General features: G+C 31.1%; 2 protein-coding genes across 3 annotated transcripts; both read left to right on the top strand.

The window, feature by feature from the left end:
- Positions 1 to 356: 356 nt before the first annotated feature.
- Positions 357 to 10,309, top strand: LOC118040205 (uncharacterized). Of its 2 annotated transcripts, none has more exons than XM_035047084.2 (14): positions 357 to 648; positions 734 to 807; positions 899 to 982; positions 1,096 to 1,176; positions 1,505 to 1,585; positions 3,054 to 3,146; positions 4,947 to 5,126; positions 5,331 to 5,398; positions 5,769 to 5,820; positions 6,297 to 6,350; positions 6,428 to 6,520; positions 6,942 to 7,008; positions 9,727 to 9,849; positions 9,989 to 10,309. In XM_035047084.2, the coding sequence occupies exons 1-13, from the start codon at positions 507 to 509 to the stop codon at positions 9,816 to 9,818; spliced, it is 1,161 nt and encodes a 386-aa protein (XP_034902975.1). In that variant the 5' UTR covers positions 357 to 506; the 3' UTR covers positions 9,819 to 9,849; positions 9,989 to 10,309. The 2 variants fall into 2 exon arrangements, with proteins under 2 accessions (XP_034902975.1, XP_034902974.1); XM_035047083.2 differs by having other exon boundaries at positions 358 to 648; positions 9,950 to 10,309.
- Positions 10,310 to 19,017: 8,708 nt separating this feature from the next.
- Positions 19,018 to 23,681, top strand: LOC118040242 (laccase-14). The gene is made up of 6 exons (XM_035047137.2): positions 19,018 to 19,178; positions 19,256 to 19,407; positions 19,526 to 19,770; positions 20,989 to 21,117; positions 21,246 to 22,184; positions 23,503 to 23,681. The coding sequence occupies exons 1-6, from the start codon at positions 19,083 to 19,085 to the stop codon at positions 23,631 to 23,633; spliced, it is 1,692 nt and encodes a 563-aa protein (XP_034903028.1). The 5' UTR covers positions 19,018 to 19,082; the 3' UTR covers positions 23,634 to 23,681.
- Positions 23,682 to 26,880: the final 3,199 nt, after the last annotated feature.

Consider the following 26,880-nt stretch of genomic DNA (forward strand, 5'->3'; position numbering starts at 1 on the left):
ATAATTTTATGTAAAAACCTATGTTGAAAAATTGAATATGTTCAAGTTTATTTAATTATATATTGTATATTATTTTTTTATTTCTCATTAATTGGTTTTTTATATCTATGTTTTTTTGTTTACTATCAATTTTTTTTCAATATAATTCAAATAAAATTAATATATTTAATTGATGATGACTAAAATATATGTGCACATCAAAATATTTTACTAAAAAAATAATATAGATAGACACCATAACGCTGGCACCAATAATTAGCATAGTTAACATCGCGTGGTTATTTTCGGTCGGTTGATTCATGAGTTGAAAAAAAAGATATAAAAACAAAACACGGAGAGTGGACCCCATTGACCCCGATACAAGTCTTCTTGTGTCATGTCTCTTTTTTCTTTCTTTGGTAGGAAACAGACTCGGGAGGACTCGTATCTTCTTCGATTCACCGGCCGGCACTCCTCTTCTTCTCGTCGTAAAACCAGCCCCAGGCAGAGAAACGAAAGGAAAGAAAATGGAGGGTATGTATCAGAAACTGAGGAACTTGGATGCGTATCCAAAAATAAACGAGGATTTCTACAGCCGTACTCTTTCCGGTGGCCTTATCACTCTCATCTCTTCTATTCTCATGCTTTTCCTCTTCTTCTCTGAATTCAGTACGTAACCTTTCCTATTCTTTTCTTTCTTTTTATATCTCTTAATTATCTTATCTTGGTCAATTTTTTTTTTTTTTTTTGAAAGGCTTGTATCTACACGCGGTTACTGAGACAAAGCTTTTAGTGGACACTACAAGGGGACAAACCCTACGCATCAATGTACCCCTTTCATCTTTCATCTTTTTACTTTTTTACGGAGAAAAGATATAGTTAGAGTTACTAATATTGTCGTGATTATATTTATGTGCAGTTTGATATCACTTTTCCTGCCATTCGATGTTCGTTACTGAGTGTTGACGCCATTGATATCAGTGGAGAGCAGCATCATGATATTGTATGTACCCTAGAATAAATAAATACATAAATTGAAATTGGGTTTATGGTGGTTGTTGTTTTTGATTTAATTTAATTTCCCATTGATTGATTTGGTTCTAATTGCAATTGCAGAGGCATGATATAACTAAGAAAAGAATTAACGCTCATGGCGATGTAATTGAAGTCCGCCAGGATGGGATTGGTGCCCCAAAGGTCAGTAACCAAGAAGAAGAATTGAAGCATTTTATGCTAAAAGAAATAAAGTGATTTCTGTGCATTGCTTGTTTTTAACTTGAAATCGTGAACGAAGATTCTGAGTCTAACTCATAAAGTTGATATACTTGTACAAAGATGAATTTTGATTTAGAACACTGTAGATTCTTGTGCCATTTTAGACTTCTTTTTTCCTTTTAAATGCATGGTGTTTTTTTACCCTCAAATTTATTTCCTTTTTCATCCATTGTTCCGACATTTTTCTATCTGGCTCTTTGCTTTTACATTGGCTGTCTGCCATTTTATTTTGTGCCTCCTCTTCATGCAGATTGACAAGCCTTTACAGCGGCATGGTGGCAGGCTTGAACACAATGAAGAATATTGCGGTTCATGTTTTGGTGGTGAAATGGTATGTTGATGTATTCTACTCCTTATTTTGTAATGTCACATGGAAAATCTTAAAAATCATAGCCTAGGTGTCTGTAGAAATGTATGAACATGAAACAAAAGAGTTTCTAGGTTGATTTTCTGACAATACAGGAAACCAGTCATCTAGAGCTCATTGTTAAATGATCTTGTACTCTGAAAAGGTTATTAGTGTTGTTAGGAAACATAGTTAGTAATGAAGATAGAGTAGAATAATGAGGAAAATGAAAAAGGTTAAGGATTTCCTTGGTTATAAATATTGATTTTCTGATCTAAACTTGAGCCAGAAGGTTGGCTGTAATTTTCTTAGTTAGATTTGCAATCAATCTTGCTGATTCATGGGAGTTACATAGCAGGGTTTTTTTCAAATATTGCAATCTTTATCACCAAAGCTGTCAATCCAATCTCCATAAAGCAGTTGTTGAGAATGCACTCACTTCCCAGACTTGAAAATTTTTCAATCTAGACCTAAGGATCAAATTCAGCAAGTGATTGTCAGAATTTGCTAGTGACTGTGAAATGAAAGACAGGGAAATCAAGTAGAAGAAATTATAGAGGAGGAGCTGACCACTGTTACTTGGGTGGTATGCTTAGTGAAGTGTGTTGCTGATGGAACAAAAGGGAAGCAGTTGAAAGGTTTGGGCAGGGCTACTTTGCTTGCTAGCTCTGGTTGGGTTTGCCTTGTTGATCATTGGGTTAGATTGGGTTTGCCTTGTTGATCATTGGGTTAGGTTGGGTTTGCATTTTACGTTATTGGTTAGCTGAATTAGGCTCTCTTTGGCTTACTAGTTGGAATTGGGCCATAATTTATGTGGTGCATTAGGTTTTTGGTCTAGTTGAGCAAGGATCTTGTGCTAATGATGGTTATGGCACATTGTTTAGAAAGAAAACATGGACAGCTATTTTTTTTTTTTTTTCTCATTTGCAGATGTTAATTAAATACTGATTTTTTATTCCACTACAGAAATTAAATGGGATGATGCTTCTCTTAATTAATAAAAAGGGTTGAATTCATGTCTGTGTATGGATTTAAATGGCTTGTGGCATCTTAACATTACAGGAAAAATCTGAACGAAAGTTTCCTACAATCCTTGGCTGTAGGAATTCATATTGCCACATATGGGGAATCAAAATCATTGCTGTGTAACAAAAATGATAAGTTAATGAGGAGCAAAGGTGTATAGTGGCAATAGATTTTTCCTGACCCAATGTGTAACCTAAGAAATTGTCACATATTATGGGAAGCAGGAATTCCTACAGCCAAGGGTTGTAGAAAACTTGTTTTTCTTAAAATTTTATTAAGCAACCTAAGCAAGTGCTTCAGAGCATACTGCAATATGAAGTAGCAACTAAATAAGTCTTCCCTTCCCACTTCCACAACTAGCTACATTTTGAAGGTTTGCTCTTAATTTTATTTTTCTGTAGATTATTAATCAATCTCTACTCTGCAGTCAGATGATCATTGTTGCAACTCATGTGAAGAAGTTCGTGAAGCATACAGGAGAAAAGGGTGGGCTTTGACAAATATGGATCTGATTGACCAAGTAAGTTCTCTAGATTTTACTTCAGAGAATTTTCACATGTATTTTATTCTATTTCTTAGCAAGGCTTAGAAAGGAGTTTGTTATTGTGGGTGCTGATGTATCCCTTATTAGAACATCATCTCAAGGAGGTATTGTAGTTACCTTTATGATGGGACTTTTTTCCTTATGTTTTTTCTGGTGTGACTAGATTTGTGCTCATCTAGCAGTAGAAAGTGCATCACATCACTTGAATATAGAGTCCTAACATCTTAAATGGGGGCTATCGTATACCTTATAGAAAAGTTGATTTCATGTGATTGTGTGAGTGGAGTCAGGTGGACAGGTCTTGTTAGCAAAACTCTTTCTTAATTCCAATAATTACTGAAACAACTCTAGCTAGTACTTTTGGTTTGTGAGCTTATGCTGATTGCTAGTATGATTAAAAATTCAGATGAATAAAGGGAATGATATAACAGTGCTAGAAGTCACACTTACTTCTCTATCATGCCCTGAGGAAACTTGCTGGGACAATTTCTTTGTGCAGCTAAATCTGTAGTTAGAATTATTTTTATAATTCGCTTTTATATATGTCTTGCTAGTTTAGCCTTTGGGGATTTGCTTATACATATTCCTTGATGCGCTTGTATGATTGTTGCCACACAGTAGCCAAAAACTAATTTCCCATATTGATGCTTCTGCTGAGTCTTTATGTGTGGGTGAACCACCAATGCCTAACCAAATTCCTCTGTGGAGACATTCCACTTCTTGCAGTTAATAGGGAAATATTGTACATACTGAAAAGGTGCATCTTATTCATTAAATTTTTTCACTGTCAATATAGCAAGTTACCATTCCTTGTTAAGCCTTGCATACTCTGCTGTTTTGTCAACTGTGATCTCATCTAGTTCAGTTGAATAAGTTGCCACATCATGCATGAAAGCATCCATGCGGTAGGTGTGCCTCTTTATATTCCTTCCAAAATTGTTTTCTGCGGACTCATAACTGGTTTCCTTTGGACTCCTATAGACTTAGAAGGAAGATGCTTTCGTCATTTGCCTTTCATGTTAATTGAGGCAGCCTGGCTAATGGGGCTTATGTGTATTTTTTTTTTGACTATTCAAAATTCAATGATTAATAATTAGACAGGTGAAGAAAGCTGGTGCATTAAAATTAACAATTCCCCACAAGATAAATTATGGATCAAATCCACTGCCAAGACTCCAATTGCTAATGCATGGTGGACAGGAAGGAAAGCAAAGACTTGGCACTGAAGAGGAAAAACCTCAAACCTCAAACTAGTGAGGTACCAGTGTATGTGGTGTAGAAACCAACAAGATCACAAAACAGAGAACCAATTCACTGGAAGAAAACTCAAAGTCTTATTCTGATATCAATATTCAATGTTAAAACTGAATGCTTCATGAGGTGTTTATTCATAGACACCGAAGCAAATAAAATAGGAAATCATAACGAAACTAAAATAACAAAATTAAAGTCTATATTTCTTTCTAAAATATGTGGTCCTATATCTATCTATTGGTGGGCCCACACCAGTATGCCCTTTTATCTATAGGGTAGCCATGGTTTGTTCTTTTTTTTTTTTTGGTGGGGGTGGGTGGGTTGATTATTACCGCGAATGGATCAATCTATTAGTTAAAGCAATAGCCATATCCATCTCAGTGTGTTAAATGCACATGCACATTCTGTTCAAAGGTTCTAGTTTTCAATTTCTACTTATAATGATTGTCTAGCTGCTTAGCCTGAGAAATTTTTATTTTGAGTTTTATATTTTTAATTTTCATCAGTACCATTTGCTTTCAGTGCAAACGCGAAGGCTTTGTCCAAATGATAAAGGACGAAGAAGGTGAAGGATGTAATATTAATGGATCCCTGGAAGTAAATAGAGTTGCTGGGAATTTTCATTTTGTTCCTGGGAAAAGCTTCCATCAATCAAATTTTCAACTACTGGATTTACTGGATATGCAGAAGGAGAGTTATAATGTAAGACATGTCTTTGGTACCTTAAGTAATTCAGTTATGATTTAAAAATTTCTTTTCAGAATTTTGTCATGTCCTTTTTTTTCCTATGTTGTATGAAATTCCAATATGTTAATGTCAGTATTGTAACTTTTCTCTTATACTTTTTTCTTTTTATGGAATCTTAATACGTTGATGTCGTTCTAAACATCTTGGAGCATTATACAGATAAGTCACAGGATCAATAGACTGGCTTTTGGTGACTACTTTCCAGGCGTGGTAAATCCCCTTGATGGGTAATTTTCTCTTTCATTTCTTGCATAGCTACATGCACTTATGTAAGTGCTCAGATTGTTCTTATGGGCTTATTTGTTGTATTAATTGAAATAGTCTGTGTTTGAGTAATTGATAAGCACACATATATTCAAAATAGATACTTGTGATTTATCTATTGTCATTTGAGATTCTTGTGGTTTATCTTTTGTCAAGTTAAGATTCCTTTCTATTTTGGATGTTTCCTGTTTGTTTATTTCATCTTCTCATCCCCACATGTTTTTTACCTTTTTATCTTTGTAGTTCTAATTTATTTCCATCTTCCTAGCCCTCCCTCACTCCCACATGTTTTAACCTTTTTCTCTTAATAGTTCTAATTTATTGCCTTGCCAGGATACAGTTGATGCATGAAACACCAAACGGTGTGCAGCAATTTTTCATTAAGGTTTGTATTTTCAATGCCAAGGCATTATTCTGACACTGTACATTGATACTGAATCTTGTTCTCGAATGTTAAAAACAATTAATATTTTTGATTTAGAAATCCATCCAAACTTGTGCATGTGGCACGTGGCACGAGGTTATGGAATTTTGCCTTAAATCCAACAAAGTAAAATTACTGCATGGGCATGTTTCAGTTGTCTTCCACCTTTTGTAGTTGATTCTGTTTTTCCAAACATCTTACCCATTAACTGTGAGAATTTCTAACGTACTTCTGTCTTTTGTTCATAAGCTGCTAGCATATGAGAGAAATGAATTCTGACTGTTTATGGAAGATTACTGGATTGCATGTATACTATATATTTAATGGCTTTGAAATTTGTATTATTTGAACAACCTGTGTGTGCCCTATGTCATGTTCTCATCATTATCTTACATATAGCTGGCAATGTTCCAATAAAATCAGTTTTAACTTTGCAGGTTGTTCCTACAATATACACTGATATTCGAGGCCGCACTGTGCATTCAAATCAGGTATTACAAAAAAATATAAAATTTTTGATGATTTATTCATGTCATCATGCCCTGAAGTAGCATGGATGTTTTGTCAGTACTCTGTTACAGAGCATTTCAAGAAATCAGAATTGATGCGCCTTGATTCTCTTCCTGGAGTTTACTTCATCTATGACTTTTCTCCAATTAAGGTGTGTTCCTTCTTGCATATACAATAATCTTGTTGAGCATCCATGGAGATGTTGGTGCCGAAGCTGTTACTAATGTAAAGCTTCCATTCTGTTGACTGTTGTTATTTAAACTAATTTTGTTTGCGTTTCCACTGCTTATATGTCCCATACACTTTTACCATTTACAAAAGGGAATTTTAGACTCTACATTTTGGAAATTATATTGTTGGATTTTAGAAAGTTCTTTAAGAGTCCATCTGGTGAAAAAAAATAAAAAATAATAGAAGTGCTTGGAGAAAAATATTGTTGAAAAAAAAGAGCCAGCAATCTACATGTTTTGAATCTTTTGATTGTCAATACACAAGATGGTGCTATATGAAAACAAACAGCCACTTGGTGTTGCTAATCATTTGCCATGTATCACACTCTTTGCATTTTGCAGGTGACATTTAAAGAGGAGCATACTTCATTTTTACACTTCATGACAAGTATTTGTGCAATAATTGGAGGTAGTTTCTTTGTCTTTTGCTCTCCTCAACCCCCTGCCCTAGAAAGGTTACAATTTTATTCCTGAACATACACGCACCTGCTGTTTATCCCACATCTTGAAAGTTTGCTCTTGTTATTCATCATTATAGTGTTTATTATGGCGTTAATTGGTAGCTTTGAAATGCATTGCAGCATTGTGATAGTGTGATGCTTTTCACTAGACCTTTTTGACAACTCTGGAGTATACTGAAACTCGTATAGGTCTATTTAAATTTAGTTAAATTGTAGGAACGTTCTCCATGGCAAATGCATTAGGCTTTCAATTTGCACCCACATGCCTAAGTAGTTATACAGTGGTCTTAGCCTTTGGAGGTGACAATCCCACTAAAAATAAATAACAAGCCAAAAAGTTACTGTGGTTTAGCAATTGTCAACACAAACCGTCAGTAATCATAATAATTACAATCACTGATAGATTTTCTCAAGACAATCTCTCAACCATTTCTCTCACTAATTAGCCCAAAGTCCAATCACACCCAAGAAAGTTCTTGCAACAAAAACTACTTAAATCCGTGAAAAAAATGTCTCCATCAAGGGAAATAAAACCTTCCAAGAACACCTCTCAAATACACCTTAAAAGGAAATCCCACACCTTGTGATAAGGAATGCTATTTTAGTCAAAGGATTGCTGTTTTAAACGAAGATATTTCTCCATAGGATTAGGAATCTGATGCACAATTCCAACAGAGGACTGGAAAATTAGGAGAGTTGGAATAGCTGCTAAATATGAAATAGAATTATGAAAATAAGTAGAGAACCTGACTTGGATAATTACATAAAACTAAAAAAAATATGAATCTTAGAGGTCCTTCATTGTCTAATAATTAGTCCCGGTAAGAAGTCGAGAAATGGCTTTTGAAGTTGCTGCTTTTGCTTCACTAACCTTACTAGAGAACTAATGCCAAAGTAACCTTTAGCACCAGAGAAACCCTTAAAGAACTTTACTTTGGCCAAGTTGTATTTGTATACAGGATGAAAGAGATTAGTTAGGCTGCTGCCAGAGAAGGCTGTTTCTAGCTGGTGGACCCTGAGATTCCCATGCTTCTGGGTTTCTCTTTAGGGCTTTGATCCAAATTGATAGCTCCTGGTTAGTAAGATTAGGAACATCATGTTTAGTACCTTAAATTAGGAAACATCATTTTGTTGTATCGCTGTGAAAATAACAGGAAATCACTATTTATTATACATAAAATCTCAACTTCTTGTGCATTTGTGAGCATAATTTATCCACTTAACTAAGTCTCATTTTAGCTAACCAGTGTGGTTGACTGGATATTTTTTGTTCACTCTGTTATCTTTAGCTCTGTTTGTTCTCCTTTCCGATCTTCAAGCCACTAGTTTTTTGTTTACCAATGCATTCTCATCTCTGCTATGTGATGCATTGAGCTCAATTTGCAAATTGAACCAACACTGGTAACTTGACATCTAGCACTTCCATGATTTCTTTTAAAATTCAAACACTCAAAATATTACAAGTTAGGACTTTTAGAACTCTCATCACAGCTATTTTCTGTATCACAGATTTAGTTTCTGATTTGGAAATATTTTAGAGAACTCGAAATTAAATATGGTTTTCCCCATTGTTAATCCATTCACATGGCTGCCCTAGCACCACATTCAAGAGTTATCACCGTTGTAATTCAAGATTTGGATCAACAAGATGCAAAAACTAATGTGGAAGAAGCTCTCAAGTCACAAAATTGCAAGCATCTCCAAAAGGAAAATTCTGCAAATCTATAGAAAATTTACTTGCAAAATACTAGGAAAATCATGGATATAGTTGGGTCAGGTTTGCATCCATAATTGTATCAAACTCAACTTTTGATATTTTATAAATTGTAACCTAACCTATTCAATTTTTTTGGACTGATATTGGGTTGGGGTAAATTTTTTGTGGATATTATAGATATCCACAGGTCGAGCTTATATTTTTAATTTTCATGGATCCGCTTCTATAGACAAACATACAAAATGGACCGTAGGTGCCATGACATCCTCATTGCTAGGTTTAATTTTCATACTCTGCACCACCATTAAATTCTAGCTGCCTCACCCTCCCCTCCAGCAAAGAGATAAGCTATTTTTTGTTCCGTTCAAGAAATCTAATAGAAAGTCCACTAATAAAAACTTTGGAGCTGAAATATTTCTAAATAACATAAAAATAAATGCTCAATCCACAAACTATCAAATATAAAAATAAGGAGTATAGGGTATATAGGTTGAGTTGACCGGGTTTAAAAATTCTGACCCGTCCCTCGACTTGTGATATCCATTTCTTAGGTTTTTTAACTCACAATCATTTGTAATAATAAGATATGTGGTTTTTGCAAGGATGTCCATCAAAACGACCTCAACAAATACTCCTAAACACTCTAAAATACGAAATACCAATTCAACTAAGCCTGTTGTAAAGTTGTTGTACGAGTCAAAGTAGCATATATCTACATCAGAATCTGTGCGCTGAGCCTTAAATACTACAAGCTTGGCCTTACTGGTTTATCCTGCAATATGGTACACTCTCTTTTGCTTTATTGTATAATATATATATAGCTGAGACTTTTATAAGAATGATATTACGATGTCACCACATCATCTCATATTCCTGCGTAAGTGCCTTTCTCTCTCTCTCTCTCTCTCTCTCTCTCTCTCGAATGATTAATATAGTGTAACCTTTGTAGGCATCTTCACTATCGCGGGGATAGTAGATTCCTTTATTTATCATGGTCGAAAAGCAATCAAGAAGAAAATGGAAATTGGCAAATTCAGCTGACGTTTTCAGTGGCTTCCTGTGACATTTTCAGGTATTTTCATTGTTTTTAGATTTGTAATTTATCTGCCAATATGATTATTCACTCCCTGAGTCGAGGGTAAATTCCCTTTCCCGCGAACCTGGTGTTTTAGGCTGTAAATGTCACACAAACATGCATGCTACACACAGAGGGATGCTGAAGTCAAAGAACAAAGCATTCAGCTCCAGCTTAACTGATTGATACTTGCTACACATTTCTGCTCGGCTGTTAGATAGCTAGTGCTTGCTAGGACCTGGACAATGGATGGCTGAGACTTTCTTCTGTAGAATATCAAAATCAACTCTTTTTTTTTTTTTTTTTCTAATTTATGAAGTGTTTCCGGTTAGTTCGCATTTCGACTCCTTTTTGGACTCTCTATTAAGATTTAATTGGAAGTTGAATAGAGTTCCTTCCTCTGTCATAGACTCTACAGAAAATACTAAGAATATAGTAACAGAGTTGTATCGTGCCAGAGTTCATTTAGTATATTACTCAAAGGTCTCTTCTGAAAAAAGACCAAGAAAAAACACCATTTTATTCGAGTTTAATTATTAACAAGGACCGCCTGGAAACTGAAGTCTGTTCTAGATTAAAATATAAATAATATTAATTTAGGAGCCTTTCTGGAAGCTGGATCAAAACCGATGACTATTATTGTAAATAGCTAAACTAAAGTTTGTATGAAACATAATGACTATACTTGTCTTACTTGGTTTAGGGTGAGGGTCATTTGGTCATTTTCTGACACGGTTAGGTTTAGTTTGGTTAACCGAGTTGTGGATCAGGTCACTCAAGTTTAGCATGGTCAATATGAAAAATGGTTCAAAACAAAACTCAAGGTTAGGCTCTGGGTTTCTGAGTCACTGGTTTAACTCGTCTGTGGGATAGAGTAGACTAGGGGATCCTTGAGAGATGAAATTGGGCAGCCATTGTGAGGGAAAGAGACTAGGCTTGCTTCCAGCCTGTTGAATCGGAGGAATATAAGATGATAAAAAAAATCTGCTTGCAACCAATGATCGACCAGGAAAGTCCCTGACAAGGTTGCTAGCGAAAGACGAGAGTAGGTTTTAGAAAAACATGTGCTGGAAGTCTCCGCATGTTTAATTAAAAATATAGTAGTAGTGATTATTTTTTAAAAATAATTTTTATTTAAAAATATATTAAAATAATATTTTTTAATTTTTTTTAAAAAATATTTTTGAAATAAAAAAAAAAAAAAAAAACAATCTTTTTAGTTTGAAATCAACTATGTAAAGTTGTAACTAGTGGTATCTTATAAGATAATATTAGAAAAATTATAAAAATAAGATTTGATATAAGTTGTAAAATTTTATTTAGAAAGAGAATCCAAATATTGAATTGTGAAAAAAAGTAAGAAAATAATGGAATAAAAAATTATTATGCTTTTGAAAGAATATAATTATGATAAATAAGAAATCAAGATTACTGACTTAAAAACTCCTAGTTTCCAAATAAAAAAAGTTACTGAAAAGAGAAATAGAATTCTAAAAACTCCTAAACTTCCATCTAAGTTCACAACATGATATATTATGGTGCTTGTAAAATTATGAAGTTTGGTGATTGTTGAGAACGAGAGACTTGTGGGGTTTGTCAAGAGAATAGAAAGGAAACGTGATCTTGATTTCTTACTAGTCATAATTACGTTACTTGGAAAGCATAATAAATTCCTATCTTGTGATTTTTTTTTTTCTTCCTAGATCCTCTTTTAAATTAAAATCTTAGATATTAAGCTTTTCTTTTCACCATGCACATCAAAACTAAATTAATTTTTGCTTTCTGACCATCCACGTCAAAATTAAAAGATAATATGATATATTAGTTAATCGAGTCAAAGTATAAATTATATGATATTAATATTTATAGCTTGAGCACAATCAAATAATATTTATAATTAGATTAATTAAGACATTGATTTAAAAACTCGGCTAATTTAGTTAAAATCTAGTTAAGTCAAAGTTTTACATTGAATATATATTTTTTATTTTATTAACTAAAAAGATTTTTCTAACTCGTTAATACAATACATGTGATATAAGTAAATTTTAATATTATATATAATATTTAAGTTATTAAAAAACCTAAGAGTGCTCAGTATTTCATTGTACACCTAGACTCATTGCACTATGGGTTGGAACAATATTATAGCTATTTTGCCTTTCCAATAAAAAAAAATTTATTAAACTGGTTATTAAAGGTAATATAGTGTTTTTAAAAGGTGAATTGGTTATTATCAGAATGATTAAAGACAAATCGATCTTTTAATATTTTTTAAAGAATAATGAAATGATTAAACTACCTTTAAAAAAGATTTTTATAAACGGCCACTTATTAGCCTTTTTATGTTCTTATTTTTTAAAGCATGATAAAATAACTAAATTATCTTTCACATTGCAATGGCTAGATGCTAGAGAAGTAAAAAAATGTAACTAGTGGTATCTTATAATTAATATCTTGATCTTCTGGTTTTGATGTAAATGTTTATAAAAAATAAGTAATACCTTGATCTTCTAGTTTTTATGTGAATGATTATAAAAATAAGATTTGATATGGGTACTCAAATGTTAATTTAGAAAGAGAATCCAAATAATGAAAGGTGAAAAAAAAGTTAAGAGAATAATGGAATAGAAATTTATTATGCTTTTGAAAGATTATAATTATGATGAATAAGAAAACAAGATTACTTACTTATGTCTTGTTTGTTTCCAGGAAAACCAATTCCTGGAATTCATTTTTCCTAGTTTCCCATGTTTGGCACCAATATAGAAAATTAGTCAACGGAAACTTAATTCCGGTCAAAACTGAAAACATTACTTTAGCGGAGAAAAGTGTTTTCCTTTTGATAAACAAAGGAAAACATTTTCCTTTCTTTCTCATTACACATATTTTTCTTGATAAATATGCTAACTGTCATATTTTCCGCGTAACATAACACAGTTTTCTTCTTCAAAACAACCGAAATTCATAAATCAAGCCAAGTACATTTTTTTTCATTCTTTTTTCAACACAACCTGCAGAACCGTAACAAAACAATCCACAAATCAAAGCAAAATCAAAGAAAATGCCCAAACAATCCCTACCCTGAAGATTACTGTGAATCAATCAAAGAAAATGCCCAAATTTCCTCAGCAAAAAGCAGTCCCTACTCCGAGATTTTATAGGGGAATGAGAGAAACTGATACAAACCGAGAGAAACTGAGAGCAACCATATAGGGGAAAGGGAAGGGGATGACAGAAACCGAACAGGGGAAGGGGAAGGGGATGAGAGAGACTGAAACCGAACAGGGAAGGGGAAGGGGATGAGAGAAACTGGGGGAAGACCGAACAGAACTGAACAGGGGAAGGGGAAGGGGAAGGAAACTGAAACTGAACAAGAGAACAGGGGACTGAAATCGGTGTTTTACTATATGTATAAACAAGGGGAAGTTTAACAAGGAACCCACCGAGATTCTGTTAATAAGGGGAATTAATATAAAAACCTTGATAAGTGATAACACTTTAAAACACATGATTTTGCTGCCACAATTATTGCTTTATTTTGCTATATGTATAAATATGCTAGTTTTATTTTACTTTGATTAATTATTGATTAGTATTTGATTATATTTGTTACATATGAATAAAAAAAAACCATAAAAATATTTTTGTATGTATTTATCTTTTAAAAATATTTCAAAAGCTTATTTCTCTATAATATGATATGACATATATAGTTATATTTTATAAAATAAGCTATGTATGAATATAGGATATAATAAAAAAAAATCATCATTATACTTTTTAGATTTCAATTTTTTATTGTAAATGAGTAAATATTTTATATTAAATATTTTTTATATATTAGATAAACTTGAAAAAAAAATTAATTCATTAATATATTATTTTCCAGTTCGTTTTCCACAACACAACCAAACACTGGAAAGTGTTTTCCAGATCATTTTCCATAACACTACCAAATATCGGAACATACTTTCCTGGAATTCACTTTCCCCGAAATTCACTTTCCAAAAGGAATTCACTTTCCTGCAAACAAACGGAGCCTTAAAAAAAAACCTAGTTTCCAAGAAAAAAAGTTACTGAAATGAGAAATAGAATTCTAAAAGCTCTATGAATCATATTCTTAAACTTCCATCTAAGTTTACAACATGATATATTGTGCTTATAAAATTATAGAGTTTAGTGATTGATGAGAATAAGAGATTTGTGGGGTTTATTAATAGGATGGAGAGGAAGATAGAGCTATGGAATGTAATGCATAAATTCCATTCTTGTTGCATTTACAAGAGGTTGAAATCAAAGAAAAAAAAAACATGTCTTTTGTGCATATATTAGATGGAAGTCCAAGAATATGATATATGGAGATTTTATAAAAACTTTCTTGGTAAATCGTTTTATGGAAACTAGGATTTGTTTTTTCAAAGGTGATCTTGATTTCTTACTAGTTGTAATTATGTTATTTGAAAAGCATAATAAATTTCTATCTCATGATTTTCTTTTCTTTTTTTGCTCCTTTGATTATTAGATTCTCTTCTAAATTAAAATTTATATACCCATATTAAGCTTTTCTTTTGATCATCCATATCAAAACCAAAATAAAATTTGCTTTTTTAACCACCCATGTCAAAATTAGAAGATCATGTGACATATTAGTTAATGAAATCAAAATGAAACTAATATGATATTACTATTTATTGCTTGAGTACCATCAAATAATATTTGTTATTAAATTAATTAAGACATTGATTTAGTGTAACTCAGATGATCTAGTCAAGATCTTGTTGGGTTAAAGTTTGACATTGAAAATTTTTTCCATTTTATTAAGTAAAAATAATTTTCTAACTTGTTAATACCAATACATGTGATATAATTTAGTTTTAATATTATATATAATATTTAAGCTGTTAAAAAAAAATGAAAAGTGTTCAATCTTTTATTATACGCTTAAACTCATTGTACTATGGGTTGGAGCAATGTAATAGCTATTTTCCCCTTCCAATACAAAAATTATTGAATTGTCTAATGGAGGTAATATAGTCTTTTTAAAAAGTCAATTGGTCATTATCAGAATGATCGCGGACACATCAATCTCTTAATATTTTTTAAGAACAATGATATGACCAAGTTACCTTTAAATCATTTTTTTTTAAATGGCAACTACATGCCCTTTTAAATTCTCACTTTTTAAATTATAGTAAAATGACTAAATTACCCTTAGTAGCAAAAAATTTGAACTGACATTCAAGGGTTTTTTTGTATTTTTATCCTGATTTTTTAGTTATAATCAAGTTCACTATGAGACAATTTGAAATTTTAATAAATATAAAATATTATTTAAAAACTAAAAGTGGTTGGCGTGTGGTGCCGAATGCGGCATCTCCCTATAGCCAAACATTGGCTTCTATGGTGATGTTGGGAGTAACACACCAAGCTCTTCTAGGTGGTGGGATGTGTGTTGGCGGAAGATCAACAATGTAGCTTTTATATACTATTTTCTTCTCCTCCCTTTATTCTTTCTCCTAGCTTAGGGTTTCACACAGACCATTTTAAAAATTAAACATATCCTATCAATTTGTATTTGTATCAAATTTGATCATTATTATTTTGATTGCTGTTTATTTTGTTTTTAATGCTTTTTAAATTTGATTTTTTTTTTAATTTCATCCTTTAGCATTTGATTTCATTTAATTTTTGTATCCAATTTGGTCTTTATTTTTTTATTGCTATTTGTTTTTATTATTATCTTGATTTATTTTATTTTTTCATTTCATCCCTTATTTTATTTTATTTTATTTTTATATACCAGATTTGATTATCTTTTTCTTTTATTATTATTATTGTTATTTGTATTGTTTTTTTAATCCTCTTCTTGATTGATTTTTTTTTTTAAATACATCCTTCGATATTTGGATGATTAAGAGCGTGTTTGGCAGTGTGGTAGCGGTTGCTTTTCAAATAGCTTATCGTGCTGAAAACATGTCAATGATGTTTTTTTTATTTTTTAAAAATCATTTTTAACATCAGCACATCAAAACGATACAAAAAGTACAAACCAAACTTAATTTTTTTAAAACAAAAATTCAAATTTGGGCAAAACGCAGGTGCAAACGCAGCACCAAACATGCTCTAAAGATTTTACTTCTTGATTTTTTAGTGTTTGCCTTCAAGAGTAATCCTAATATTATAATTTGGTCACATGTTTTGAAGATTAGCTCAATTTGACTCTGATTTTTTTTTAAAATTGTTATTTTTTCAATTTTATACTTTCAAATTAGGTTATTGAGTCTTGAGCTTCATGGTCTTTTCTGCTTTTCTTTCTATAAAGTTATTCCGATCTCATATCATGGGTTGCGGGTTAGTCCCGGGCTTACTTGAGTTTTTTTAATGTCTTTTTAATTGATTTTGTTTTAAGTTTCACATTTCATCATTTAGTTTACCTGAGAGTTGGCCTACCTTGTTTAATGCCAAATTTAAAGGGTTATCTCGGTCTTATGATTGAGTCGTAAATTTGACATATTGACTCAAGTTAAGTTTTTTTTTTCTTTCTTTTTTAATAGTGATTTTTTCTTAATATGTCCTTTAGCATTTGATTTGTTGGTAATTTAGCTTCATTTTTTTTTTTTCTCTTTGTGAGTTTTTCCAATTCTCATTCATTTTTGTTTGTTATCAGATAAGATTGTTGAGACATTTTAAAAATATTTAAAGAGAATCTTTTATAATATAAATAAGTGTTTATTTTTTCAATTTGTTATTATCGTTTTTTTAGTGATGTTGGTTTTTTTAATCAGAAAGTTATAGCGACACCTCCAACATGCATGGGAGTGATTATAAAAAGCTTTATCATTTATTGACAATTATTAATAGAATTATGATAAAGTATGAAAACTCTTATTTAAAAAAAAAAAAAAAAACTCTAAGGAGTGGTTTTTTTATCACTTTTGATGAACTATGAATTTTATTATATCTCTTACCTGTAATTATTGTTTTAAAAAAATGAATTTAAGAAGTAACTATTAGGAATCCATTAATTAGTCCCTAAGCAACATAAAGCTTTTCTAGTCCTTGAATCTTTAAATCTTATCATAAGTTCTCTTTGGACTAATTGGTGGGGTTAACTACCAGACCCAACATCCTTGGACTTAACTACACGCCAAGCCCAAATACATATGAGTGTGGCTAATTGTCGAACCCAACATTTTTGGACTTAGCTATACCCTGAGTTAAAGTACATATGAGTCTAGCAAACTTCCGGACCCAACATCCTTAAACTTAGCTATGTGCTGACACCAAGTACATGAGAGTTTGACGAGCTGCTAGACCAAACATCCTTAGACTCAACTATACACCAAACCCAAATATATATGAGCATGAATGGATATAGAACTAACAACCTTTTCAGACCCTATATTGGACCACAAGACTTTGTTTATTTATTCTTGTGATCTTTAATATAAAACATTAAGGTTAAATATACTCATCTCTAAACGCCTTTAGGTATATAAAAGTCTTCTAAGGATATTCTACCACTTTTTCATTAATGTTAATGATGTGTAAGAGATATTTATTCCTTATTGATACTATAAAAAGGAAATTACTTTCCAGTTCCTTCTTTATATAAAAGGATAAGACTCGTGAGCTATAAATACCCTATGAATTCTCCAACCTCTAGGTTCATAAATCTCTATTCTCAATTGCATACACATTTGTTGAGCATTTCTCTCTAAAATATCACTTCACTTTCTTTTTAAAAAGATACTTACTTAAGCATCTAAGAGTCTTCAAATCTACCAAAAAAGAACTTTTATAGGTATCCGCCATCGACCACCTTGACATACTAGGAGCCAGGGATTAGCCATTAACCACCTTAGTTAGGAAGAATGAATTAGATTGCTAGAACCAAAAGATAAATAGATTATCTAACACATAAGCTTTGCTCCTAAACTATTTGAATTTTTTGGGATTTCATTAAGAATATGTTTGAAAGTCGGTTTTATAGAAACAACTATTGTATAGATAAGCAGACGGACATCTTAGATTCAAGCTATGCTTTATAAAAAAAAACCTATGACAGAAACTAGGATAAATATTAAGTTTTTTTTTTTTTGTCAATGGATACATATCAAACATGCTAGAAGATCCTCTAGGTATATAAGCATTTGCTAAAATATTGAAAAAGAAAAAATATACATCGCAAGAAAACACATTAATGACTACACATCTTACCGGTTACAGATAGCTCCATGTATCCTACCAAAATGAAATTATACTTACCGCCAGTATACTCGATCATAAAATATGAATCAAGTGCCACTCCCCTTATACAAGATTTTAGAGTGTAAACTCTACAATATGCTGGTGGTGTTGTTTTGCTAAGAATATAAGAATTACATGACTTGGTTTTGTTGGAGAAATTAAGCAGGGGGTGTTGAAGAAGGTAGAGTTATAAAAGAAGACATGAAAAAGAAAGTAGAGGTTCTGGTAGAGACATAGTTATTGATGAGATAAAGTTAATTTGTAGGGTTTATGAGGGGAAAAAAAGAAGAAGAAAGATGTTGATATTTTCAATGTTAATTTTAAGAGGAAGTACTGTAGTTTTTTTTTTTTTTTTTTTATGAATTGAATCGCATTTACTTTGTAGGGTTTTTTAAGAGAATAAAAATTTTGGTATTTTTAAAATGTTATTTTTAAGGTTAATTTTAAAATAAATTACTTTAGCAAATCAGAGGGTCTCCTCTTTGATTACATTCCCTTTAATTTGCTTTTGCATATTTTTTATGAATTGAATTCCATTTAGAATTCAAATAAATACAAACTAAAGGGTTTTAATTCGTAATATATTATTATTATTATTTTTATCAATTACGGTTTTATGATCCGAATCATAGTTTAAGCCGGTTGACTTAAACTTTTTTTTAATTAATTTTTTTTAACAAAATCTGGTTAACATAGAAAATATAATTGACATAGAAAATAATCTGGGTAATTAAGAAATAAAATTATATACACATATATATGTTACGAAACATAAAGATACGAAACATAAATACAATATTAATTATTTTAACTATTTAAGGAAGGGTCCCCATGGTAGGACTGAATGCTCCAAGGTATCAAAGCTGGAAAGCAAAAGGTGATCGATGAGAATAAGATAAACTAACGACGACGACGACAGTGCATTTTAATTAGGCAGATATACGAGGAGGAGGAGGAGCTTCAAGACTGCTCCTCCAATGGTTAAGATTCTCAGGCTTTTAGGTTTTATTGTTTCTCTGATAATTCAGAACTACACCACTGCAGACGGGAAGATCCATCATCATAAGTTTGTGGTATCTACATCTCTCTCTCTCTCTACTCATCTCTCCTCCTTCTTTTCATCTCCTCTCTCATCCAGTTGTTATTGCAGGTGAAATCAGCATCCTTTACTCGACTGTGCAATACAAAGGAGATCTTGACAGTAAATGGGAAATTCCCAGGGCCAACTTTGGAAGCCTACAAGGGAGACGAACTCATAGTAACTGTCTACAATAGAGCAAAATATAACATCACTCTCCACTGGTATGTTCTCCCTTGCCTGCGTACAAAAATGCAAACTATTTTTTTACAAAAGATAGTTTGATGAATTTGCTGTGTGGTGTGGGGATGGTTTATGGAAATGATGTAATGAAAATGGCAGGCATGGAGCTAGACAGGTAAGAAATCCATGGTCAGATGGGCCTGAATACATCACACAGTGCCCTATTCAGCCAGGAAGAAGGTTTAACTACAAAATCACATTGACTAACGAAGAAGGAACAATATGGTGGCATGCACATAACAGCTGGGCAAGAGCAACAGTCCATGGAGCCCTCATTATTTATCCAAAGCATGGATCACATTATCCCTTCCCCAAGCCCCATGCCGAGTTTCCAATTATACTAGGTCTCTCTCTCTCCCCCTACATATATATATATATATATATATAAGAAGATCTTAATAAAAAATAACATTAATTAACATTTATAAGTCATTTATATAAAATTCTATTAGCTCACATGTGTTGATTCATCTATATATTGATCTTCTGATTAACATATGTGTGCTCATTCTTAGAGGAATTTATGGTTTAACGATACTTGAGATCAATGTGATATTGATTTTTGACGAAGTTATCCTTCTGGTTTAATTGGCAGAACTTTTGAATTTAATTGTTATAAAAGTTTTGATTTTATGCTTTTGATATTTTATAATATTTATATAAAATTTATTTCCTTTCTTTGGCTTTTGAAAATAAAATTAAAACTCATCTAAAAATAAAATAAAATAAAATAAAAGCCCAAAAATTAAAAACAACTCAACATACATTAATAAAAAATTAACTATTTTATTTTATTTTATTGTATTTTTCAAAATAAATAAAAAATATTTCTAATGTAAATAAATTTTTTTTTTAAATAACTTATAGTAATAAATGAATATAAAGTTTTCAAAAAAAATTAACAATTTGTTTTTTGAGTCTTTTATCAATGTTTCTTTTTTCTTTTTAAATTGAAACCAATAAAAAGCTAACACCCCTTAAAAAATTAAAATTAATTTAAAAATAAGTTTATTATAGATAGAGAAACCCTTGTTGAGAACTCAATCACTCAAATTAAAAACCAACTAAGTGTTGGTTTAGTAGTTAAGGTACTGTTATATCCATGTAAGGGTGAGAATACATGTTCGATCTTCAGGAAGCGTACTTATTGGAAGGAGTAGTCACGAACTCTGAACAAGACTATTTTTACCCTTTAAAATGATGTGAGGATATCTAGATAAGAACAAAAAAAAATTCATTCAAATTAAAATTATAAAAATATCTCTGTTAAAAATTGATATCCTAGTATCATTAAACAGGAGGTTTATATACTTTTCGGCATGGCTTGTTGAGAATTAATATTGATTTTCAATTTATTATTGTTGTTGTTGTTATTGAGGGTGGATGAAGTTAATTGCTGCCTTAATATATTGTTCAATTGAAGAAAATCTCAATTAAAAAAGGAATCGAATGATGATGAATAAGACGCAATAGTAGTTTGGGACACTTGATTTTAATTGCTAGCTGCAAGTATGAGTGTGTGTGTGTGTGTATAATGCCGAGGCTGGTTTTTACGTACGTAGGAGAGTGGTGGAAGAAAAATGTGATGAAAATACCTGGAGATGCAAATATAACAGGTGGTGAGCCAACTCTTTCTGCTGCTTTCACTATCAATGGAGAACCAGGATACATGTATCCATGCTCCAAAGCAGGTACGTATATATATATATGCTAGCTCAAGAAGATTCTTGCTCAAACTGGTTTGGTTCGAGGGCACAGGTGCTTGCGTACCTTTGAAAAATGATGGCAAAATGATTTGCTTCATATATTGTGCATGCAGGTACCTTTAAAATGATGGTGGAGCAGGGAAAAACCTATCTCCTTCGGGTAATCAACGCAGTATTAGATGAAAATCTGTTCTTCGCCATAGCAAAACACAAACTGACGATAGTAGGAAAAGATGGGTGTTACTTGAAACCATTTACATCAGACTATCTAATGATCACCCCTGGCCAAACCATTGATGTGTTATTTGAAGCAAACCAACCTCCCAGCCACTATTCCATGGCTTCTAGGGCATACTCGAGTGCTTTCGGGGCTGGTTTCGATAACACGACAGCAACAGCCATAGTAGAATACCATGGCATTTATCACACGCCAAAATCTCCTCATCTTTCACCTCTTCCTCCATACAATGGAACACAAGCATCCACAGATTTCACTAAGCAGTTTCGGAGTCCAGTAAAAGCCCCCGTTCCACAAAAAGTTGACACTCATTTGTTCTTGACCATATCTGTCAACCTCCTTAACTGCAGTACTGATAAGCCTTGCGCGGGTCCCTTTGGCAAGAGGTTTGCAGCTAGCATGAATAACATTAGCTTTGTAAATCCTCCATCTTTGGACATCCTTCAAGCTTACTATTATGGGGTTGCTGGTGTTTTTGAAAGGAATTTTCCTCGTAAGCCTCCTAATGAGTTCAATTACACTGCTGAGAATCTCCCAGCTAACCTTCTGACACCAAGCTTTGGTACTGAGGTGAGCGTTTTGGAGTACAACGCAAGCGTTGAGATCATTCTTCAAGGGACAAACGTATTAGCTGCTGATAACCATCCCATCCATTTACATGGCTACAGCTTTTACGTGGTTGGAAGAGGATTTGGGAATTTTGATCCCAATAAGGATCCTTCAAGATATAATCTTGTCGATCCACCTGAGGAGACTACAGTTGGAGTTCCTCATAATGGATGGGCAGCGATCAGATTCAGAGCAGATAACCCAGGTAAGAAATTGAAGTAATTTTACTTTTCTTTCTATTTCTATCCTTGATGTAATGTAATACTGTTCTGTAATGTCCCCGATGCATGTCTTCTATATTCTAGTTAAGATAGATTTCTAGGTAAAATTAAATCTAGTGGGGTGTCTTGCATTGCTGCGAATTCTAACTATTGAAATGTCATGGGCTACATTGAAACTTCAGAAAGATCAAAGCTTGTTATAAAGAATTAATATTAAAACTATAGGTTATGTGAAAAAATAAACATAAAATTTTAGATGGGCTGAAGTGTAGCCACCTAGGTTCTGTTTTAAAAAAAATAAAAAAAATTATTAAAATATTAAATAACATGTTTGGTTGAAGATATAGAAACAAAAATATAAAATAAATCTATTGCCTCTAAATATTTTTATAGTGATTTTTTATATTTTTAAAATAGAAAATACATAAATATATATTCTCTTTGTCTTTATTGTTTTTGTCTTTTATATTTCAAGACAGTAACTATATGTTCTTTTAGGATTTGTTAAACTCTAGCAAATTCTCTTAGGTTATATATATATATATATATATATATATATATATATATATATATATATATATATATAATTTGTTTGGAGAGTAAAAATACTATTCAAATTGAAAACTTTATTTATTTTGGAGAAAAATATTATTATCTATGAAAAGAATTGCATAAGGTGCATATTATGTAGTCATCTTGTTAACAAACTAAAGAGATTAAGAGCATGCGCCCAGCTATATATGTAAAAATAAGTAAATATTTATAATGTCTTTTCATTGCGTTCATATAAAGAAAGCCGTCCTGTAGTTACATTTTCATGTTTTTCTTATAAACAATCATATCTCATATAAAACATTAATTAATTTATCTTTTCATTTAATATAAAGAGTTATGAGCATAAATTAATAACTGCAATTACTGTCGACAATGAGCATCATAATGAATAACGATCACAACCCTACTAAAAATCAAAACCTACAATTACACAAAGAAAAGTTAATGGTTTTAAGCTACTTTAAATATTTTATAGCTAGAGAAAACCTACACTTATATAATTTAATTTGATTATTTTATAGCTAGAGAAAACCTCCACTTACATAAAGAAAGGTTAATGGTTTTTTGCTAAATACTTTTATATTTTCTCTTCATCTTCAATTTGTTTACCTTTTCACTTGTCTCCTTTATTTTAATTTGATTATTTTAGATCGAGTTGTTAGTTCCACATTTTATATAAATATTCATACAATAATATTATTTAATTTGTACATATCTTGAATTAATATTATTCTTGTTAACATGTAGGAGTGTGGCTACTACATTGCCATATTGAGCGCCATGTAACATGGGGAATGGGAATGGTGTTTCTTGTGAAAAATGGTGTTTCTTCTCAAGCTCGAATTCTTAAACCTCCTCGGGACTTACCAAGATGTTGAAAGCATGCTTTTATGCATAATTATCTCTCAAATTCTATTTGTTATCTCTCCCCGTTATGCCTCTAAATCAAATTTATTAGAATCCAAGTTTTTTCTTAATTTTCTCATGTGGGTTACACTTCCTAATTATTTATAAGAATATTATTATTGGAATTTTAAAGTCACTCTTATCATGGATGAAAAAAAATAATTAACCCCAATATGTTATCAAAGAAAACAAATCAATATTGTGATATTGGAACTTCATAAAATGAAGTGGATTACTATATATATATATATATATATATATATATATATATATATAAACTTTAATCTTCCTATCTTCCTATCTTAATTTATTACACTCTATATATACAACTATTATATTGATATACTAAAGATCTTTCCAACTAAATGCAATTAATAGTTATAGTTATAAAATAAAAGATATTTTGATGCTTAAAAGTTTTAGTTTTTTTTTTTTTTGTGTTAATTTGACAATAAAATGTGTTTTTATTGCATATCTCAACTTTATTTTGGTGTTTTATATAGAAGCTTTTAACAAGCACATGCAAATGATGTGCGAATTAAATAAAATATTTTGACTACCACTAATAATGGATAGTTGAAAAAGAGGCATATCTAACATTGATTAAAAGTTGAGATAAAATGATAAAATCAAAAGATTTTATTTAGGAGCTAAGTAAGGTTTTGAGAGTTACCAGGATGTTGTCTGGTTAACTTAACAGGTCTATAAGTCGAATGAACAATAAAAATGTTAGATCAATCTTAATCAACCTAAATTAACATGTCAAATTCACAACCTAAGTTATTAACATGACCTCAACGGGCTAACCCGGTTGACCATCTGTCTCTTTCTTTTCTCTTTCCTTTTTTTTTCCCTAAATAGGCCTTCATTAAGCTCAGGTGGAATGAAATTCTGGAATAAATTGAAGAGTTATTAGAGAATCATAGAATAAATTGAATGAAGTGGGAAAAAGTATCTTGCACGTGGTTAGCAAAGTACTAGAATGCAAAAGTAGTCATCGCCTGGAAGAGACACATGTAGCTTCATCCAACCTTTAATGATGACCTTTTTTGGTGTTTTTTGAATTGCTTTAACAAGGCCTTCCTCCCAGGTGGCTTGTGGTGGCGATAGAGCTAACTCTAGTATAGCTCTAATGACCAATTCTTCTTCTTTTCATTCTATTCATTTCTTTCTATCTCATCTCGGTTTTTGTGTCTGGTTTTTTCTCTATTAAAGTATAAAGTTGCATTTTTTTCTCAATTTAAATTATAGTCCAAATACTTTTATTCTTTTTTAAAATAAAATATATGAATCATTCTCCATAAAATCAAGTGACAATCCAACATTATAATGTTTTCTCGACACCATAAGAACCCCATACCAAGCCAATCAAACCAAAATAAAGAGCCCAATATAAATTAAATACATCGTGTAAGCCTATTTAAGGATTAAAATGAATAACAAAAAAATATGGTAATGAAAAAATTGAAACAGCAGAAAAATATAAAATGAAAAAAAAAAGCAAACAATGAATAAACAGTAAAATACCTAGCTTTTTAGTTTTTTTTACTTAATTTAAATGTTAGGGCTTTATAACTATTGGTTAAAGCGTGAGTCATCTTTAAACTATTTATTTATCTTTAGACTAAATTAAAGATAAAAAAGAGTTTTTTTTTTTCAATTGATATGAGCTTAAGTAAGATCATATTATTGTAATATAATACAATCCCCATTAACTCAATAACTATTGGATAAAGCATGAATCATGTTTAAATTATTTATTTATCTCTAAATTAAATTGAAGATAAAAATTAGTTTTTTATTTTATTTTCATTGATATGAGCTTTAATAAGATCATATTATTGTCATCTGACACCATCCAATTAAAATAAAATAAAAATAACCTAAAATATAACTCATATTTATTGTGAGTTATGTCTTAAAGCATTGTTAATTCCATAGTGCTTCTTGTTTTTTTTTTTTAATTTTATTTATTTTCTATTTCATCTTTACAATTGATGTTTGCATTGATTTATGTGTCACAATTCACTTTAATTTGCATTCAATTATGTGTACAGGGTCGTTAAGACTGTTTCGTATGTGGATTAAACATCAACTTTATGAAAAATAATTTTATTTTATTGTTGGAAAAAGTTTAAAAGAGCAAGGACTAAATTTAAGAAAAAAACTACAATATGATCCCTAAAGTTTAATGTTTTTATATTTATTCCATATTATTTAAGGATTTTATGTTTAGGTTCAACTTCATTTTGTTTGTGTTTTGAAGCTTGCATGTTGAGGGACAAAGGAGAAAGTCATGACAAAATTGAGAGGAGAGAGAAAATATTTGGTTGCCCATATTCCATAACAAAAAAAAGTTTATCTTGTTTTTACCAGGTTCTTCTTAAATAGTGGAGTTCCATTAAAGTAGCATAAAACGTATATCTAGCTAAAAAGGTATATCCAAACTTTAGAAGGTTTATTTAAATCATTCTAGTTTTTTTTTTGGACCGATGTTATTATGTTTTTGGGGTTAAAAATAAATTTACTTGGGTTTCTATCATGTTTTATAGGTTCAAGAATTAAAAACTCAACTTTCTACAACTAGACTATAATAGGTTATCTGTTCTAGATGAATAACACATTGTCTATTTTATTTTAAAAAATTGAACAAAAAAATATAAAAAGATTAAGTGCATGAGCCTAAAATTAGAGACACATACCTACTTGGAATCATTTTTTGGGCAAAGCTTGCTGACCAATTCTTCTTAGCCAAATATCTTACCCTTTTTATATTTATTCTCTATTTTATTTTATTTTGAATCAAAGTCACCACAAACAAAATATTAAAAAGATATTAACCAACTTCACCATATTTCAAATAAGTTTATATTTTTTATAACAACAACAACAATAACAATTACTTTATAAATTATAATATGCGAGTCTAATATGAAAAACTTATAAAAAAAAATTTCTCATTAATATTAATTAAAAATAAAATATATATTTTGTAATTTCTTATTGTAAAGCTTTTACATTATTTTTTAATTAATTATTCTAATTTTTTTTTTATCTTATCACTTAAATATTGTTGAGTCATTTTTTTTTTTATTAAACCTTAATTTTTAGATCATGATAAGTTTTCTGTTTTAAAAAAATAAAGTCTGGACTTTTAAAACTCAATTTTCAATTTGTTCACTAGAAAAATATCCTAGAAGCAATATAAAAACCTTAAGA

Source organism: Populus alba, chromosome 1, assembly GCF_005239225.2.
Source record: "Populus alba chromosome 1, ASM523922v2, whole genome shotgun sequence".
NCBI lineage: Eukaryota > Viridiplantae > Streptophyta > Magnoliopsida > Malpighiales > Salicaceae > Populus > Populus alba.